Source organism: Puma concolor, chromosome C1 (assembly GCF_028749965.1).
Source record: "Puma concolor isolate L17-30 chromosome C1, mPumCon1.1.hap2, whole genome shotgun sequence".
Classification (NCBI taxonomy): Eukaryota; Metazoa; Chordata; class Mammalia; order Carnivora; family Felidae; genus Puma; species Puma concolor.
In genome coordinates, this window is record NC_141674.1 from 105,673,584 (window position 1) to 105,692,726 (window position 19,143).

Genomic DNA, 19,143 nt, shown 5'->3' on the forward strand with positions numbered 1-19,143 from the left:
AGGCACAAGAGAAAGAGATCGCTCCAAACAAGTTCTCTTGCCTCACTTCTCTTCTTTATTTTCCACAAGCCAGGTTTTAGCCCTTGACTTCCTACCCTCCACCTGCACCCTGAGTCCCCAACTCCTTCTGGTCACCTATCTCCAAACTCTGGACTCAGCTCAAATTCTGCAGGGGACTGGGAACAGGTCTTCCCACCCTGCCCTATGCCACCCAGGGAGTCGCTCCTCAGAGAAGCCAGATGGGAAATGAGAACCCAGGGTCCCCCTGAGGGGGCTGGATTGGACCCCCAAGCCCTCCTTCCAAGCCCCAGCCCACTCCAGGGGACACCTATCTGGACAGTGCCCATAAGAAGAGCAGAGGAAGGAAGAGCTCACCCCAGCTGGGCTCCTGAGCCAGGGCCAGGGATCCCGTGAAGCCACTACCCGCTCCAGCTCCGAGCAGGGCCATCCTGCATGCCTAATCGGCTATTTAAGGAGCTGTTCGCCAGCAACCCGGCAGCACCCCCCCACCACGTACACCCGTCCAGAGCCACCTTAAAAGCGGGAGGCAATTGTGAAGTCGCTGGCCAGCAAGTGGAGTGAAGACTGTAGAGGTAGATTTAAAAAAGAGAGGCGGCGAGAGATTTGTCCTGGGGACCCAAAACCCTACGGTACCCTACTGAAAACCAAATCCCCTGGAAGCCCACAGAGACCCAGAGAACGCAAGCAAAAAAGAGATAAATACATCCAGCTCAGCTCCAAGAAACTCCTCTCTCTCTCTGTCCCTCCCCACTTCCTTCTCTCTCCCTCCCTTCCTCCCTCTCCCTTTCTTTCTCTCTCTCTCTCTCTCCCTCTCTCTTTCTCTGTTTCTACCTCTCTCTCCCTCTCCCCCCACCTTTCTCTGCCAACCCTAGCCCTCTAGTCCCCAAACTCCCAGTACCTGCTGCTTCTGGGGATACCATGTTGTTCTTCACTCTCCTGCTGGAGGTGATTTGGATCCTGGCTGCAGATGGGGGTAGGTACATCTGGATGTCTGTGTGTCTGTCTGTGCTGGTGTCCACGTGCCGCCAGGCTCGCTTAATGGGGGAAGGGAAGAAATGTAAAAGGAAGCCTAAGGGGCTAGTATAATAGGCTCGGGATGGGGGGAAGCAAGAGGAGTGGGGAGAAGGGCACTTTCCATCTCCCCCCTTTGCCTGTACAGCCCTGCAGTTAGTGGGGATGGGGGGGAAGGGTTGGGGAGCTAGCTGGGGAGCAGAATGTATACACACATTGCGCGAATCTCCTTACAGGCTACGGATTCTCTCCGGAGCTCTTTGCCCCGCTGCCCTAGTCCCAGGCAACCCTCCTGGCCTCATCTATTTCAGAACTCCCCCAATTAGGGAGCCAAGGAGGCAGAGAGTGAAAAGATAAAGGACTGATGGGGGTTGGGGGCATATCTCTACACTTCCTCATTAACTCAGATGCTTATCCCCAACTATGAACCTCATGGCCAATGTCCCCTCCTGATTCTATGGAGCGACTGGTTTCCCAGTTTCTCCCTGAAAGCAGTAGCAATAATAAAGGCTGTTGACCCTTTACAGTTTGCAAAGGACTTTCAGAGGCTCCCAGGAGATGAGAGGACTTTTGGGAGAACAGGCCTAGGTGCTTCCAAGAGTGTCCTCAGGACCCCTACCCCTCATTTTTGTGTTTGCTTTGCCATATGCCTATGCTATGTATGCCTACCTCAGTATCCAGGACATAGTAGGTGTGTAATTAAGATCCCTTGGAAGAGCAAGGGGCAAGGGGGGGGGGGGGGAGTGTCTAGAGAGCAGAAGGAAAATGCAGGGAGGGTGACAGGGTGAGGAGCCAGCCAAAAGGAGGGTTGGAAAGTGCATCTGAGGGAAAGAAAAAAATAGGGAAAAGGAAAAAGAGGTGAAGAATTAGCAAGTTGAGGATTTGGTGGGAGGGGAAGGGCAAGGCTACTGGCCCAGCACAGAACCAGGGAATTCAAGTCGTCTGAGTGTCCCAAGGAGCTGGTGAGACGTTGCTTTCCGCCCTTCCTTGGGCTGCTTTTCGGAGTTGTCTGAACCAAGGGATGGGCCAGAATGAGAGCCCGAGGATGAGATCAAGGATATCTCAGAAGTCTGAAGAATTTAAGGGGATAAGAGAGAGAGAGGAAGGAATTTAGAATTTTTTTCCAGAGTTTGAATTTGAAGTAGCAATTTGAATAATGCAGAGAAAACCTGAAAGAAGGCCTTCTCTCTCCCCTTGAAGCGGTTTGGTCCTGGATGAGGCTGGACCATCAGACCCCCAGCCTTTCAGCCTGGGACAGGATTGCACGAGAGCCTGGCATGTGACCCAGCTGGCAGCTCTCTTTTCCACATACAATGCTTCGTTTTCAGTCTGTCTCTGCCAGCCTGGCTGCCTGTGCCCACCCACCACCCTCAGTGTGGCCTGGACCCTGCCCTGACTCCTGCCTTCCCTAGCTAGCCATCTAGGGATCTAGGGAGCAGAGGCTCCTGGCAATGGGGAAAGTTTCCTTCAGAGCTACCGGGACCAAAGGAAGAACTTGAATGTTATTTCACAGCCAAGGGCCTCAACGTGTGCAATGCTTCAAAGCAAATGAATAATGTCCCTTCTCCCCTCAGTAGCAGCACCCCCCCCCCCAACAACTGCAACCTTTTTTCCCCTCCCCTTGTTCTAGTCCCTTGCCTCCAAGCCCTCTGTCCACACCCTCACCTCACCCCAATCTTCTAAGCGTGGGACTGGCTTGGCCCAGGCTCAGAAAAGTGAGGGTGGGGGCAGGGTGCCCATTCGGGTCCAGGTTAATTTTAGGCTCTGGGCTCGATCTACGTGTTTCTCCTCTCCCTGCACTCAGCACGCACCCTTACAGCCCGGCTGGTGATTTTAAATAGGCCCCCCGACCTTTCCACCGAGGTGTCGGGTTTCAGGGCTTCCTCTGGGAAGTGCTCCGGGCGGAGGGCGGAGAAAGAGCGGCGGGAGGTGGGGAGGGAGGGGAGCGGGGAGGACGGGGCCGCGGCTGAGCGGTCTGCAGCCCCGCTTTCTCTGCCTTGCAGGTCAGCACTGGACATATGAGGGTGAGAGCAGAGCCCAAAGCCCACCACCATCCCTTTCACACTGGGACCTCTTCACCTGCCAGGAAGACTTATGTCGAGTGTTGTGGGGAGTTCGTTCCCTTTAGTTTCTCAGCCCAGCTCCTCCCTCCCGAGCCCCCACCCCCACCCCCGGCCCTTGTTTTCCGGGTCGGACTCCCAGACCCGATTCTAACTGCCGGATCCCGTACCTCCTGATTCAGAAAGGCTGGGAAACCGGGTAGGGAAAGGAACACTGAGCCTAGCTGCCAGTTTACTTCCTGGCTCTCTTTCCGACCTCATTGATCCTACCTGCATCTGAAATTGGGACAGAGCCTGAGGTCAGGGGTGAGGAAGAGGCTGGCAGCATAGTTTGTGACCCTGGTGGAGGTGGATTTCATCCCTTTGAACTTCTGACTAACGACTGAATTCCAGAGTCAAATGCAAGGTCCAGTATGAGAGCAAGAAATGAATTGTGGGAAGTCAACCGAAAGAATGGTATCCCCACTTATTAGGGGCCCCCACGGAGACTTGCTCTTTCGAGGATCATTTTATTTCCCGGGCCATCCTGTTTCTGCTCTAGCCCCACCTCTCCAGGCACGCAGGCTTTCCATCCACCCCCTTTTCCTCCCATTCAGCTTTCTGGTCCCCAAACTGCTGGTAAGTAAAAGCCGCCGCTCTCCACCTATCAGGAGAGCTGGGGAGTCATCACAGCCTGGGGGCAGGGGAAGCGTGGGGCAGCCTCAAGTCTAGCAGGGACTCCTGCCTCACCTAGCCTTGCACAACTGGCTAGGTTGCCTGGGTTGGTAGGGGAGGGTTCCAGAAGGGTGGCTGGGGCTTGGAGAGCAGGACAAATGTCTCTGGTAATCCCCACCAGGCCCACATGGTCAAGACCATTGGCCAGCCTCTTACCCTGAGTGTGGAAGCAATGCCCAGTCCCCCATCAATATCCAGACAGACAGTGTGACTTTTGACCCTGAGCTGCCCACTCTGCAGCCCCATGGATATGACCAGCCTGGCACTGAGCCCTTGGACCTGCACAATAATGGCCACACAGGTAAAAACCCAGGCTCCAAGGAGGTGTAAACTCCAGTTACAATCTTAGGAGTCAGGAGAAAGATGCATTCTAACTTCCAAATTCTTAGAAGGCTTCATCTATAAATTTGGAGATGTGACAATGGTGATGAGACTCCTACAGCCTCATCAAGGGTGGGGAGTGAATGTCTACATTCAAGCTCTAAGGATGGATTGGTATCATAGCATGAATTGGATCCTCATTGAAAAAGGGGGACATATGCTAGAAAAGCAGAACTAGGTGCTACTGGGGGACGGAGGCAGAAAAGGCTGGCCAGGTCTCCCAAGGAGCAGTGGCAATGGGAATGTGTCCGCATTCCTCCACCAACCCTGACCTTCTCTCTTTTCCTCACAGTGCAACTCTCTCTACCCCCTACCATGTATCTGGAGGGATTTCCCCGAAAATATGTAGCTGCCCAGCTCCACCTGCACTGGGGTGAGACAGGATCCCTGGGGGGATCAGAGCACCAGATCAACAGTGAAGCCACAGCTGCAGAGGTACCGGGGAACAAAGCTTGGGCTAGGACACAGGGACAGGTATGGTCGGTGCCCAGGAAAGGAAGGATCTGGAAACTGGGAAAAGTCATACTTGGGGGATAAGGCCAACCTTTGTGGGAAAGTTTTAGGGCATACTGGAGGTGGTGGTGGTGGTGGTGGTGGTGGTGGTGGCAGCGGCGGCTAGGGTCAAAGCCTTTAGGAAGGGGTAGTGGAGAAACATTATGTGATTTAATTCCCTTTCCCCCCCCCCCCCTCAGCTCCACATTGTACATTATGATTCAGATTCCTATGGCAGCTTGAGTGAGGCCGCTCCAATGCCTCAGGGCCTGGCTGTCTTGGGCATTCTCATTGAGGTGAGTGGCCCTCAGTCTCCCCCAGGGCTCTCTCCACTCCCTCTGCACCCCTCAGTCCTATTCTGCCCATGTCTGTTGCTCTCCCTCCCTAGGTTAGTCAGCAACCCACTGTGACCATTTGTTCTGTATGTGAACGTCTTACTCCAAATGTGGACCTATTCCAAACTCTCCCTTTCCAGGTGGGTGAGACTAAGAATCCAGCTTATGAACACATTCTGAGTCACTTGCATGAAATTAGGAATAAAGGTGAGCTTGTGAGATTAGACTTCAGGGACACTTCCCCAAAAAGGCCAGCAAGGCCTGGGATGACAGTGAGTTAGGAACCAGGGGGTGTCACCTCTGGGAGCCCTATCTAGGTAAGCTGGGGGCCAGCGAGGAGGAGAGCAGTCCTAGCCTGTTCTCCTCCAGATCAGAAGACCTCAGTGCCTCCCTTCAACGTGGGAGAGCTGCTCCCCCAGAGGCTGGACCAGTTCTTCCGCTACAACGGCTCACTCACCACCCCACCCTGCTACCAGAGTGTGCTCTGGACAGTATTCAACCGAAAGGCTCAGATTTCCATGGGACAGGTGAGTGGTGAAGAGGTGAGGCAGGGGGCGCTTGGGTGGCTCAGTCGGTTTAAGTGTCCAACTTTGGCTCAGGTCATGATCTTGCGGTTTGTGAGTTTGAGCCCTGCGTCGGGCTCTGTGCTGACAGCTCAGAGCCTGGAGCCTGCTTCAGAATCTGTGTCTCCCTCTCCCTCTGCTGCTCCCCTGCTCACGCTGACTCTCTCAATAATAAATAAACGTTAAAAAAAAAAAAAAAAAAAGAGGTGAGGCAGCAGAGACCTAGTGGTAACCTCAGACCCTCTCCCACTCCCCAGAGTGACACTTCTCCCCTAATCCCACTCTTCTGCTCCTCAGCTGGAAGAGCTTCAGGAGACATTGTTCTCCACAGAAGAGGAGCCCTCGAGGCCCCTGGTACGGAACTACCGAGCCCCCCAGCCTCTCAATCAGCGGACAGTCTTTACTTCTTTCATCCAAGGTGACTATACAGGGCTTGGAAAGGAGATGGGAAACTGGGGGACTCCGTGCCAAGAACTTAGGGAGTCCCTGGGAACAAAAGGAAGGATAGGAGGGGAAGCAGTTTCTAGGACTTGCTTAGACTGGGAATGCTTCTACCCCTGAGTGCCAGGTGATCTCCCCCGCAAATAGAGGTAGAGTGCTATTCCCCACTGGGATGGGGAGCTCAGGTCACACTGACCCAAGTCTTCTTCCCTTACAGTGGGATCTGTGTATACCACAGGTAAGCCGGCCCCGCCCAGGTATGAAGAGAGGGAGGCCTGCTCCACAAAGAGGGAGGGAAAAGCTCAGTATCTGTGGGAGTTCTAGAATGAATGACACTTTCCATCTTCCTCCCAGGCGAAATGCTGAGTCTAGCAGTGGGAATCTTGGTCTGCTGTCTCTGCCTTCTGCTGGCTGTTTATTTCATCGCTAGAAAGATTCGGTGAGGTCCTACTTTCCATTCCTTCGGTCCTTTCTTTTCTACCAAAAAGCACTCTATTCCACCTCTAATCTGTTTCACCTAGGACACTAGTCATTTCCATGAACTATTCCCCCTTCCAGGAAGAAGAGGCTAGGAAACCGGAAAAGCGTGGTCTTCACCTCAGCACGAGCCACAGAGGCATAGACTCCTTCTCAGACATCATGGATGCCTTCCCCTCATGCCAATCAGGGAGCTTCTAAAATGAGGGGCAGGGACTGGCCAGAAAATACTGTAGAAGTAGTGGGCAGACACCCCTCCTTCCTCCAGACAGCCCCTCCCGAGAGGCATGGACAGGCTCTCATTCAAGGAGTAACAGCAGAGCCCACGGCCTCTCAAATCATATAGATCAGGACCATCCCCACATTGACAACGCAGAGGGCAAATTGTGTTTATTAGCAGGGGAAGTTGGGGATGCGCCCCAAAGTCCTCTATCCCCTTGCCTTTATGTCCCTTTCCCTACATGTCGTGCAGATTCTCCCCTTAGGAAAAAGAGTTGCTGCTGTTGGGGTTATATTTTTTTGCTCAATATATCTGGAAATTAAAGTTTCTAACCCCACCCCTGGCCTTACCTTTGGGGCTCTTGAGAGGAGTTCCTTAATCCCTCAGGTGGCAGAGGTGTGCAAAGGACAGGGGAAAAGAAGCAGGGGTGAAAAACTCTTTTTACCCCAGTCCTGCGAAGGGAGGTCCACTTCTGGAAAATGCTTAACCCAAAGTTTCTGACATATGAGACCACCAGCCCAGGTTTTTACCCTTGTACCAAAGCCATGCTGGAGGGGATCAGAGGTTGCCAGGGTGGGAAAGAGGTTGGGTAAGAGATGTGGGAGGGCAGAAATCTCAATTAACATGTTATCCCCTCCCTTAAAAGCCAAGTTCCCCCACAATTATAAATTCCTTTTTATTAGTCAAAATCACAATCACTTTGATTAAAAGGATGGGATGTGCCATCCTCAGCAGAAAATGATACAGTTCATAGAAAACCTCCCCACCCCCCCTCCACACCCCAATTAAAAACTAGAAAAAAATCTGCCCTCCTTCCCTGTGATGTCATGGTAGTCTGACTTCTCCAGGGGCATTGCCGCTCCGGAGTGGGCCAGCTCACCGCAGCACCCTCCACTTCACCTTGGGGAGGGGAGGGATGCTGGTGGTCTAGGAGGTGAAAACATTAGTTCCAGTAATACCAGTTTCCCAAACATGCACTTCCTTCCTTTCCCCCAAGGCCCGTGACCAAAGGGAAAGGTGGATAGATAAGCCCAGCCATGAAGAGTAATTTGAGGAGAGAAAATATAGTCCAAAGAGGTTAGAAGAATTCCAACTCACCTCCTCCCTCCCCACTCAAAAAACAAAACAAAACAAAACAAAACAAAACAAAAAAAAGGCAGTTTGGGGTCTTTATCACATCAAAAATGGTTCCCCTCAGACCTGAGAAAAAGACCAAGATGCCCAGTCTGGGGAGGAGGTACTGGGAAACTTAGAGCTCATCTACCCTTGAGCCTCCGTTAATCTCATCTCCACAGCAACAGCTAAGCTAGGTCCCTTTTCTTGGCAACCTGCACTGTCCAGAACTGGAGATGGAGAAATACAGGGCGAGGAGATCAGGAGGGCACCCCAGGCCTAGGGGCCCCCCCAGGTTCCCTCAGTCCTCGGGTGGGATGCGCAGGGCAGAATACACCATCACCCGACTGTCCTCCTGCCGTCGGCCTGCAGAGGGGAAGGGGGGTGAGTCTTGCGCAGGGTGAGAGCAGAGCACTGACACATGGGGAGTCCTGGACAACAAGGGGGTCCCCAGATGGTGGGGATAAGTGCAGATTCAAACCCACCAGTCACTGACTGGCTGAACCCAGGCTGCTCCTGGTAAAGCCTAGAGACTAAAGGTCACAAGTGGACAAAGCAAAACCCTGAAGGTGGTGGGATAGACCGACGAGGAGGAGACAGAGAATGGTGGGTAAAGGACCCGGGCTAGGGCTGGGCTCAGTCATGGGCAGTGGGCAGGTAGGTGGGATCTGTCAGGCGATCAGTCCAGGTAGTCAGTCCTTACACGAGAGGCTGCGCTGGATACTTCGGAGGGACCCTCCAGCTGTGATGAAGGCCCAAAGCCCCATGGAAACAGTGACTGCATAGATGGGCAGCAGGCTGGCCTCATACCAGGGATTCAGGAATGTCTAGGGATGGAGATAAGAGTAGAAATGAGTTTAGCTTCTCTCTCTGCCTAATCCCCAAACTCTCTACATGCCTTTGACCCAAACCTCCCCGCAGGTAGCCCACCCAAATCCCCTGATCCTTCCCTTCAGAGCACCAATATTTTGTGGTTGAGGACTTTTGATTTTCAGCTCCCTCAGAGGTTTCTGCCCTCTTGCTCACCTCCAGCCATTCGTATTACAGTTTGACTAATCCATTCAAACTCCCAGAGGATACCCAGGGCAGGTTATACAATTGATGCTGAGACGAGAGTCTTCTAAACACTAACCTTTCTGCCTCCTCCCTAGATATGTTTTAACATGTTAAGAAGTGAGAATAGATCTCCCTTCCATCCTGCTGACCATTAAATATTTTTCTAACTCAGGCCCCTGTCCCCAACTCACCAGTCCCGAGGTCAGTAGGTGACTCCCGACTACCAGGCCCAAAGCCCAGTACCGTCTCCTCTCACAGGCATCAAAGAACACAACTCCCCAAAAGGTATGGAGCAGGATAATGGCTGCTGTCAGAAAGGCTGCAGGGAGGGAGATGGGAATGAGATACATGCCTCATCTGCTCCCAGCCTCCTGAGATGTTGAGCCAAAGAAGTCTCCCAGGGAGGACCAATAAATCAGATCGGGGCCAGGGATGGATGGGGCATGAAGGCAAGGCAGAAAGCAGATCTTACCTGAAGTCAGGAAGTAATAGGGTGAGTCTCCATGGATCCCAACCACACCTGGCCCAAGTGCATCAGCCAAAATATTGATAACAGAGAAGACACCACTGATGATACCGAAGGAAAGACCAGAAACTGGGGGGAAGGAGGGTCTCATCAATGTCAGAGATCGCTGTAGCCTGATTACCAGTGATCTCGCCCCATTCCCAGTCACAATTCCCCCACACCTACTCTCCCTCCAGACCACCTCTCCTTGGAAGTCAGGGATGAAGGGGAAAAAAGCAGCCCCTTGGAATATGTGCATGTTTTGACTTCCCTGGGAGAGGGGGGTGTCCAACCCCCTCCTCCAGTCCCTCTCCCTTGGCTCACCATAGGCCATCTGGCGGATGGAGATGGGTGATCTTCCGTCCTCACTCAGCGATGCTAACCCCTCATCTGCCTTCCTGGGGTGGGGTGGGGTGGGGTAGGGTGGGGTAGGGGAAACATGAGGAAAGGCAGGAATGCTCCTTTCCCTTTGACATCCTCCCTTAGTGCCTCCCCTTCCAAACCACCACCCAGGGGCTGCCCCACTTCTCAGAGTGCAATCATCTGCCCTTCTCCCCTCTGGACCATCCCATCTTCTTACTTAAGCAGCTTGTAGTAGGCAAAGCGGAACACCTCCTGTAGAAGGACAGAGACCGCAGCACCAAAAATCAGGAGGCCATACTGGAGCCGGGCATCTGACCTGTCGGTCACATGGACCAAGATGAACCAGACCACAGAGGCCAAGAGCAGGGAGACCAGCCAGAAAAATGCCCTGAGGAAAGACAAGGGCAATCAGACAGGCCAGGGTAGGGAGAGCCAGAGAAATCAAGGAGGAGAACCAATCAAGGCTGCAGCATGTAAAGTGGAAGTTAGACTTCCGGATGGTCTGGAAGACTGGGAGGAGACAGGATAGGTGTCTCCACCAAGGGAGTCTTGTAGGGATCCGGACGCAGGGGAAGGGATAGAAATCTGACTAATGAGTCTTCAGAGCGATGAGAACCAGAATGTACGCGCACAGTAGTAGGGAGAGGTATCCATTCCTGGATCCTCCTTCAGGCCGGCGGAGGTCAGCACACCCCCCTCACGAGTCTTGGCCTTGGGCCTTCTCTGACGTCGCCGGGAGGAGTATAGGAGGAATCTGTGCGATCCCTGGAAGGCGGAAACCAACTGCGGGAAAGGGCAAATCATCTAGACCCCTGACTCGACCCTTTCCAATCTTCACCGCCGACTTGTCTCCCCCAACTCAGGCTCCCAAGCTTGCCCAGCCCCTTCCGGATCTCTTTCTCTCTTTCTTTCTCTCTCTCTCTCTCTCTCTCTCTCTGGCGCCCTCCCGCGTCTTCCCGACCCCCTACTCACCCCGCCACCAGGATGATGACGCGAAGAGGGTCCCCAGCGACAGTGATCAAGAAAAGCGCAAAGGCCGGGCCGAAAGCGACGAAAGTGCATCCGAAAAACACTGCGGCCCCCATGGCTGGGCAGCTGGGGGTGGGGTGGAGGCCTGGCCAAGAGGGGTGGACGGGGGCAGCACGTCAGCTAAGGAGTCTGCTTGGGGTGGCGACGCGACCCCGTGAGGGGCGCGGTGCAATGTCACCCCCGGACCCCAGGGAAGGGGAGGGGGGACACCGAAACCCCTGATACAGGTCCGCGCGACTTCCTCTACGGAAGCCGAGGAGGGAACAAACCCCGGCCGCAGCACCATGGCCACCTCCCATCCAATCCCCACCCCCCGAAGGCCAATGAAGACTCGGAGGGGGCGGAGCTGCGGGGGCGGGGACGAGGCAGCACAACCTGCCGGGAGTTGTAGTCCTCCTGCCCTACTAAGCCTTCGACTTCGGTCCTGGGAGTGGCTTGAGCTGGTCAAAGGAGGGAGTGGGCCGGGACTGGCCCGGCTTCCTGGGTCCCATTGGACCTTGGTTGCGGCTTCCTTTCGTTATTTTGTGGGGAAGGGTGGTAGCAATTCTGCGTCTTCTTGAAGAGCTGCAGAGCGGGGGAGGGGAAGATCCTGTTGGAACCTAAAGGACAAATACAAAGAAAGCACAGGATAGAGGGTGCAGGGAGATAGGGACGGGTATTGTTCTTACTTGAATGAGAGGAAATGGGCTTGAGCTACTGCCTAAGAGATGAAGGTTAGACTTAAAAGTAAGAGCTCTTTGAACAGACGAGTATAGGAAACATGCAATTCAGTGAGTATACCGCTAATGACGCTTTCATCTGTAATGACCAGAGAGTAGGAAAGACGAAGAGGAGCCTGGAGAGCAATGTTAGGAAGGAGGTCAGATGGGATTCGGTGTTAAGATTCAGAGTTAAGACTGTTTGTAAAAAGCAATTAGAGCTATGGGGTTGAAGAAAAACGACAAGCACCCCCGCCCCCCAAGTCACACAGTTCCTTTTAGGTCATACTTCCTCTATTTATTTCTGAAAATGAACTTCAGTAGTGTCTTTTCCTCAGGCCAGGGGAAGGCACAGGGGTTGTGTGTATTAGAGTGAAAGAAAATTAAAGTAGGAGAGGAGGGTATTGTAACCTCATTTGGGTGGGGGTAGGGCCAGTCTTTAGGGAGGAACGTTTAGGCAAAAGAGTACCAGGATGGAAAAGTGAGGGGATCTGGAATATTGTTTTTGAGAGACTAATCAAAGTACAAAGAAAACAACTATAGAAATTGTTCGAAGAGAATCGGGCTTCCTTTCCTTACTGGAAGTGATTTATGAGTTAATGCATATGGGTACATCCACAGAAGCGTTTTACATTTTTTTCCAGGAAATTCTAGAAAGGAGCTGAAGGAATAGATTGTATAGATTTACATGGAAAATCATCATCATCAAGCAAATCCTCCCCCGCAAAAGGTTAAGATGGTGGAAACATGCTGGCCAGTGCTCAAAACTCCAGTGTCTTGCTTCCGAGGCTAGCAGGCTGAGTCAGGAGAAGAGATACGAGAATACAAGTCTTCTCATCTCTCCTTTGAGCTATTCGCACAGCATTTCTAAGTGCTAAGAGCAAACACCAAACGTCTCTTGTCCACAGGTGGTTCCACAGAGACTTTCATAGTGCCTGGCTTGTAGTAGATGTTAAATAGATATCTATTAACTTCCTTTTAAACAACATAACTATTCTTATTCCCTCGCCAGTGACCTCTGAATTGCCTATCCGACTGGGCCTAGAATATATGTTACTAAATGCTTCTGAGTTGAACTGAATGAAAATGGGAAATATAAAAGCAGAGAGAAGGGCGAGATGAACTCTATCCCTGTGGATAGAATGAAGGGGGCATAGCAAGTGGGGAGGGGGGCATCTATTCGAGGAAAGAGGCTGTTTCCTCCCTTCTTCCATCCTGTATCCAGAAAGTGGAGAAAGACATGAAGTGAGGTCAGTACTTGCCATAGAGGAAATAACTGGCCTTGGCTGAGAGATTTTTATCAGAAGTACTGCAGCAGGTGCTTTGGGTATCAGACAATGATGTTAGTATTGCTCTTGTATTTCAGAGTCCAAGACAGGCAGAAGAGAGGACATTTTTTCAGTCTAGAAAAAAGTGCTCATCAGTTCCTCTAAAATTTTGACTGTGAAGAAAGAGATTGTGAATAAGCCTGGACTCTAGATAGTGATGGTAAGTTAGGGACCGTGAAAGGGAGGGTGAGCTTTTTGTGAGGACTAGGAGGGAGTCCTCTTCTTCAGAGGGGAAGCTTCTAGATAGGCACGGGTTTTGGGTTTTGGTCTGGCTTTTGGTTTGTCTGCTTGCTTGCTTTGGTAGTGTCAGCGGAGTCCTGAATGGATCTAATCGAGGACTGGGGAAGCTCAGTGAACACGTTCACAGCAAAATCCACTTTGCCTCTCTCTTAATCTGGGCAGCTCTCTGGCTGACCGGTAGCAACCATTGATCTAGTCAGTCGGCAACTGGGCGGGGAATTCTACTCCCTGGGGAAAAGAGTTGCAGCAGCTTTGGAGGAGGGCAGGAGGCGGGGAAGTTTGGTGAGAAACGCTGTAATTTCCTTTTTTACTTTCACAGCAATAGTGCAGAATCCAGAATGGATGTCCTCTTTGTAGCCATCCTTGCTGTGCCACTTATCTTGGGTAAGTTCACTCTCTCTCCCTGAGCTTTTGGGCCAGATCTTCTATCATAAGTGGGGTGGGAGAAAAGAAAAATGAGGAGTGGATGAGAGGTGCAATTTAATGGGGAGTAATAACACTCGTTTGTGCCAGAGTCCAGTGTTGGGGCGGGGCGGGGTGGGGGGTAGGGGGAATCTGGAAAGTAGAGCCAGAAGAAGGGGAGGAAAACAGAGTCCTGTCAGAGACAGCTGATGAAGATGGAACCCTTGACACAGGGAGTCCCCACCAAGAGTCACGTCAGCTGTCTATCACCGCAGAGTTGGACAAGAGGGAGAGGGACTACAGTGAGGGTGGAGGAGAGAGGTGGGCTCTTGGAAGGCGGGGCACTCTGATACTAGTGAGGGACCCTTCCCAGAGGGTTGGAGAAAACCCCTTGTATTAGTAAGGACACAGAAGTAGGGGGTGGCCTTTATGGTAGTGGAGAACTGGCTTCCCCTCAGGGACAGACTCCCAAAAGTAGCTTGGCTCCTTCCCTCCTTTGTTCCCAGTCTGCCAGGTACTCTCATTGTTTCCTTTTCCTCCAGATTTGTGTGTCATTGCCTGGGATTCAGGGAGAGCATTCAAGGAGCGTAGGGAAGTGTTTAGTAGGAAGCCTGGAGACCTAATCATGTCAAAGCCACATATTTTTAGTCCTAGGAAGGAAGAAAAACTAATGTAGATGGGTCATTTAGTCCAGCTGACTCATTTGAAAAAAGCGATGGTTAGTGGCTTCTTCAGGGCTATTCCATTAGTCTGCAGCGAATCGGGAACTAAAACCCGAGTCCAAAAGCCTAAAGATGTATGTCTCCGTTCTGTGTGAGACACTGAGGTGAGAAGATATCTCACAGATCTAATATGGTCTGCAGCATTCTCCAGAAGAGATTTGGAGTTCTTCATTTCTGGTATCTCTGCTTCCTACCTTTTTCAGCTTTAGGTCTTATTTTGGGTTTACAGAATGTGAAGAGACACATTTTCTCTCTAGGAGTTCCTGAATTGAAAGGGCACAGAGTCACAAGCCTCAGCACAGATATGGAGCCCCAAAGACTGAGAAGGGTTTAGAGGTACAGGGCCAGTGAGATAGTAAGGCCTTGGAGGGGAGGCAGAAAGCAAAGACATTGATAGAGCTGAGATCAACTTCAGGTGTCCTTCTTTTGCTAAGGAGTTCCAGATGCCCCTTGACCTCTAGTCCTTGTCCCCGTAGGACAAGAATATGGGGATGAAGAAGGACTAGAAGAGGATGATTATTATCAGGTGGTCTATTATTATACAGTCACCCCCAATTATGGTGAGTATGTATGCGTCTCTGATCCCCAGTAGGATGGACAGAGGTTTTGGGGATGCTTAGTTCTGAGACTTTGCCTTTCTCTTTGCAATTGGAACAACTAGATCAGAGGAAATTTGGCTATGAGCAAAGACCTTATCAAGGCTTGTGGCGTTATTTCTCAAGCCAGTGATTTTCAATTCTTTGGAAATGGGTTGAAACAATTTAAAAATTTTCAAATTTGTAAATTATTTTGGATACCAGATTGAAAATATAAATTCAGACACACTCACAAACATTTTTAATATTAAAGTTCATTAGAATTAGATTACACCAGTAAATGTTACAACTTGAGCAAGTTGAAGTATTCAGAGCAATTTCTTCCTCTTTCCATTTCTAGACCTACTGCTACCTTTTTCCTTTGTCACTACTGATTTTTTCTCCCCCCCCCCCCAGATGACTTTGGTGTAAATTTCACTGTTGATTACTCCATATTTGAATCAGAAGACAGACTGGTGAGTGACCTCTACATCTAAAAGCATCAGAATAGGTAACAGTTAAAAAGAAAGTGGGCAATGTTGAACTGTAAATGATTAGCAAAAATAAAAATGAGTTAGGTGAAATGAAACTAGGTAGTGGGCCCAAAGCAGATTTGTTAACCACAGGTGGGGAGAATAAAGCCAGAACTTAGTAGGTTTGCTAAGACATTGAGAGGGAGGGGCAGTCCTTGAGTCAAGAGAATTGGTGAATGGAAACGGGTACATAATCCATGCAAACAATAAAGTGGGGAGGACTCCTGAGCTTAAGTCTTGGGCAGTGGGGCATGCAGGAGACAAGGCCTCTAAATAGAGAATCTATGAGGATGTTGGATGGAGGCAATGATAACTCTGTTTCTTGATCCTACTGAGAGCAGAACAGGTTGGATAAAGAGGTAAGGGAAGGAGCGGAAACTACTACCATTAGTCACGAAACAGAAATTACAGACCATCAGGAGCCTGAAACATTGAAACCAATGACAATGGAACCAGTAAGTGGATTGGGGATGGCAGGGTGGTGGGGGGAGGGTATGAGACATCTCTTAGCCCAGGACAGATCCCAGGGCTGGATACATAGAACAGGGGGAGGGCTGGAATAATAGGCTTGGGGGGGGGGGGGTAAGGAACCAAATAACTAGTACACCAGTGCAGGTGCCCAGCTCAGCTTGGCCATCATACCTTTTACTGAGATTCAATACTAACCTTGTATTCAGAAAACTGGGAAGATTTGGTGCAGTTAAATTTTAGATCAGTGGTACTTAACGTGTATGAAACCTATGACTAAAGCTGTGAAGGATGCCGCTGCTGCTGATGATGAAAAAGAAATCTATGATGTTGTTATTGTCCTGAAAGTATTTATAAAACTCAAGTTTACACTTGCAAAACATTTCAAACAAAATGAAAATGTTTGTAACACTGTTAAATTACATATAAATTTGAAAGCATAGGCAAATTTGAGGCAAGTGTTTTAGGCAGTAGAAGGACAGAGATCAGTACGAGCTGGAGTTGCCTGGAAGACTTTTAGGAGGTGACTATGCTTCAGATACACTTCGAAGGATAGGTGAGCTTTTGATTGGTGGTTAAGTTATGAAAGTATGAAAGCAATTAGAGGGAAGAATAGAGAATGAAAGAGCTGCAGGGGTGAGGGGATGGAGCAACCATGCATGTCTAGTGGGTAGGGTATGATTGAAGGAGAAGGTATACGGGAAGGTACAGTGGGAAATTACGAAAAAACAATTTAATTTACAAGGCTCCTAATATTTGCTTGGTAATTTCACATGGGCAAGATAGGGCTGAATTACAGGAGAATCTGAAGTGTCAGGCTGAAGTTTGGACTTACAAGCCATGGGGAGCCTCGTAAGTTTTTCAGTGTAGTAAAGATACAGTGAAAATGGTATTTAAAAAAATTTTTTTTAATGTTTATTTATTTTTGAGACAGAGAGAGAGCATGAACAGGGGAGGGTCAGAGAGAGGGAGACACAGAATCTGAAACAGGCTCCAGGCTCTGAGCTGTCAGCACAGAGCCTGACGCGGGGCTCGAACTCAGGGACCGCGAAATCATGACCTGAGCCGAAGTCGGCCGCTCAACTGACTGAGCCACCCAGGCGCCCCTGAAAATGGTATTTTAGAAAAACTATTTGGTTGCATGCAGGATGCAGTGGAGTGGGGAGAAATGCATGAGACTTGCATCATTCCAGAAACAATCCATTAAAGGTTTGGACTAGGGAAGTAGCATTTTGAATGGAGAGGAGAAAAATAAGAAATATTTTGAAGAAAGTGCCTTGCTTCAGTGATAATTTCAGATGAGCAATAAATGAGGAGAATGTTGAAATAAGTTTCAAATATGGATGTCTGCAAAAATGGCTGACCAAAATGGGACCTGTGGAAGGAAGGTCAGAGTGGTTTAGGACTGAAGTTATAAATTTGGTATTGGACAAGCTGAATTTATGGTGACAGCCCTATGAGGGTGTCCTAAAGGTAGCTGAACTAGGTCAGAGCTACAGTCCTAAGTGCAAAGCCACATTTGCGGAAGTAGATGAGCTCAACAGAGCCAGTACACAGAAAACCAAAAGGCCAATGAATGTGCCTATAGCTAGTAGAAAGAGGACAAGGAATCAACCGGGAAACTGTGGAAGTGACTGGAGAGGCAGATAGCCAAGTTTGTATTTTAGAATCTAGAAGATTTAATTTAATATAATCAATACAAAGCTACCAAGAGGCCAGAGAAAAGGAGGTCACCGGTAACCCCAAAGAAGAAAGTTTTAATTGAGTGGTTAAGCAAAAGGTTTTTGTGGAATTAGAGAGGGAGTACATTGTGAAGAAGGGGAGGGAGAGTATAGACCAATCATTTGAGAAATCTGATAATGAAAAAAGAGAAGCAACAGCTAAAAAGGGCAACAGGACCAAAGTGCAGCCTGAATATAATTGACCACAGATGGGAGGAATCAGTAGGAATGGAAAGCTGATTGATGACAAGGACGAAGAAATATTTTAAAGTATATGGTAGGCTCCATTTAGAGTGTAAACTCTTTGAAGAAAGGGGTCAGATCTTAATCACATTTACATCCCCCCTATAGCACCTAGCACATTGACTAACACAGTGTCAAGCCCATAACGGATAAAAATGTGCATTCTTGAAGTGAGTTGAAGCTCCCTGGCATGGTCAGGAGGCTGAAAGGCACAGAGGAAAGGACTCCTTATGGTAATGGGGAGGAGAGATGGATCCTTCTGTAAGCTCAGAGGAAAGGAAGACTGAGGTTGGTGTAAAGAGATGGCTATCCTTTCAGAGGGGGAGGGGGATGTTAGGAAGGATGACACTGGCCTACCGTGGGGGGATGTCTGTATTTTAGCAGAGTCCAGATCTGAACGATGCTGTATCCAGTCTGCAGAGTCCTGTTCCCCTCCTCCTGTCCTGGGCCCTCGTTCAGGGGGGGATGTATTTCATGTAGAAGGTGAGAGTGCAGCCACTGGCCTTGGGGGAATCAGTGAACTAATTTTTTTTTATCAGTATCTCTGGCTAATGTTTCCAGCCTGGTCAGTTCTCAGCTACTTAAAAGGAAGAAGGATCTCGTTTAGAAAAATCTTATCTAATTTCAAAGAGGTTTAGGAAATGTTGAGGCAGAGACTTTTCAAACAAGAGTCGTTACTTTTTCTGAACTGGGAGGACTTCAGCACCTCGTACAGCAGAAGCAGATGAAATAGAGAAAAAAACCTCTCCAGATTTCCAGTCTGCCTTGAGGAATCAAAGCTGGTTCCAGCCAGGAGGTGGTTCAAGATACGGCGGTTGCCAGAGGGCATAATGGGAGGGGCCTTACAACCTGGCAGAGTCTAGAGGCAAAGTTCAGAGGCTGTAGGGGTGGGGGTTGGTTCCCTAAAGTAGAGCACAGATGGTGGAGACAAAAGGAGGGAAAAGAGGCCTGTACTATAGGGAAGGAATTTAAAATTGGGATTCTAAATAACTAATGGGGGGTGTGTGTGAAGAGATTTAGCAGAGTAAGGAGTGAGCAAGGGAGGGGACACATCTTCCAGGAGACGTCAGGGGGAAATCTAGCTTGGAATCTGAAATATGGGGAGTTTTCTTAGAGGTGGGGGGCCCGGAGGGGCGCTTCCTCAGCCACCTGAGCCTGGTGTTTTTCCCTTTCTTTGCTTTTTTTAGGAAAAAGAAGGCTGCTACAAATCTTTGGATGGGGATTTGGGAAGAGGAATTTGGAAGATAAATAAATGAAATAATCTGGTTACTCTCTACTCCCTGAGAGGCTCTGTTCTAAACTCACAACACTAAAGAGAGCACCAGGATATGGGGGGTAGGAAGGGTAGATTAGAAAGGGTGTCAGCTGGCAAAAGAATGAGAGGGAATAATTAGGACTGTGAATCAACCTGAAATTTTGTGAAGAATGGAGA

General features: G+C 49.9%; 3 protein-coding genes across 11 annotated transcripts; 2 read left to right on the forward strand and 1 right to left on the reverse strand.

Annotated features, from left to right (window-relative positions):
* Nucleotides 1-7,052, forward strand: CA14 (carbonic anhydrase 14). Of its 7 annotated transcripts, XM_086718095.1 has the most exons (12): nucleotides 2-994; nucleotides 3,036-3,135; nucleotides 3,397-3,398; nucleotides 3,928-4,107; nucleotides 4,480-4,622; nucleotides 4,880-4,975; nucleotides 5,155-5,221; nucleotides 5,384-5,541; nucleotides 5,875-5,995; nucleotides 6,236-6,256; nucleotides 6,373-6,457; nucleotides 6,577-7,052. In XM_086718095.1, the coding sequence occupies exons 1-12, from the start codon at nucleotides 940-942 to the stop codon at nucleotides 6,638-6,640; spliced, it is 1,092 nt and encodes a 363-aa protein (XP_086574221.1). In that variant the 5' UTR covers nucleotides 2-939; the 3' UTR covers nucleotides 6,641-7,052. The 7 variants fall into 7 exon arrangements, 2 of the variants coding, with proteins under 2 accessions (XP_086574221.1, XP_086574220.1); XM_086718094.1 differs by lacking the exon at nucleotides 3,397-3,398 and having other exon boundaries at nucleotides 707-994; nucleotides 3,036-3,056; XR_015255090.1 differs by lacking the exon at nucleotides 3,397-3,398 and having other exon boundaries at nucleotides 1-650; nucleotides 894-994; nucleotides 3,036-3,056; nucleotides 5,068-5,221; nucleotides 5,875-6,457.
* Nucleotides 7,053-7,870: 818 nt separating this feature from the next.
* On the reverse strand, nucleotides 7,871-11,075 carry APH1A (aph-1A gamma-secretase subunit). The gene is made up of 7 exons (XM_025933955.2): nucleotides 10,725-11,075; nucleotides 9,970-10,140; nucleotides 9,714-9,787; nucleotides 9,357-9,479; nucleotides 9,076-9,203; nucleotides 8,532-8,655; nucleotides 7,871-8,194 (listed from the first exon to the last, which is right to left on the reverse strand). Exons 1-7 carry the CDS (start codon nucleotides 10,835-10,837, stop codon nucleotides 8,130-8,132), a joined length of 798 nt encoding a protein of 265 aa, XP_025789740.1. The 5' UTR covers nucleotides 10,838-11,075; the 3' UTR covers nucleotides 7,871-8,129.
* A 927-nt stretch (nucleotides 11,076-12,002) lies between these two features.
* On the forward strand, nucleotides 12,003-18,987 carry CC1H1orf54 (chromosome C1 C1orf54 homolog). Of its 3 annotated transcripts, none has more exons than XM_086718096.1 (8): nucleotides 12,010-12,729; nucleotides 12,846-12,967; nucleotides 13,367-13,431; nucleotides 14,648-14,731; nucleotides 15,164-15,222; nucleotides 15,621-15,734; nucleotides 18,096-18,194; nucleotides 18,899-18,987. In XM_086718096.1, exons 3-7 carry the CDS (start codon nucleotides 13,386-13,388, stop codon nucleotides 18,189-18,191), a joined length of 399 nt encoding a protein of 132 aa, XP_086574222.1. In that variant the 5' UTR covers nucleotides 12,010-12,729; nucleotides 12,846-12,967; nucleotides 13,367-13,385; the 3' UTR covers nucleotides 18,192-18,194; nucleotides 18,899-18,987. The 3 variants fall into 3 exon arrangements, with proteins under 3 accessions (XP_086574223.1, XP_086574222.1, XP_025768405.1); XM_025912620.2 differs by having other exon boundaries at nucleotides 12,712-12,729; nucleotides 18,093-18,194; XM_086718097.1 differs by lacking the exon at nucleotides 18,096-18,194 and having other exon boundaries at nucleotides 12,003-12,729.
* Nucleotides 18,988-19,143: the final 156 nt, after the last annotated feature.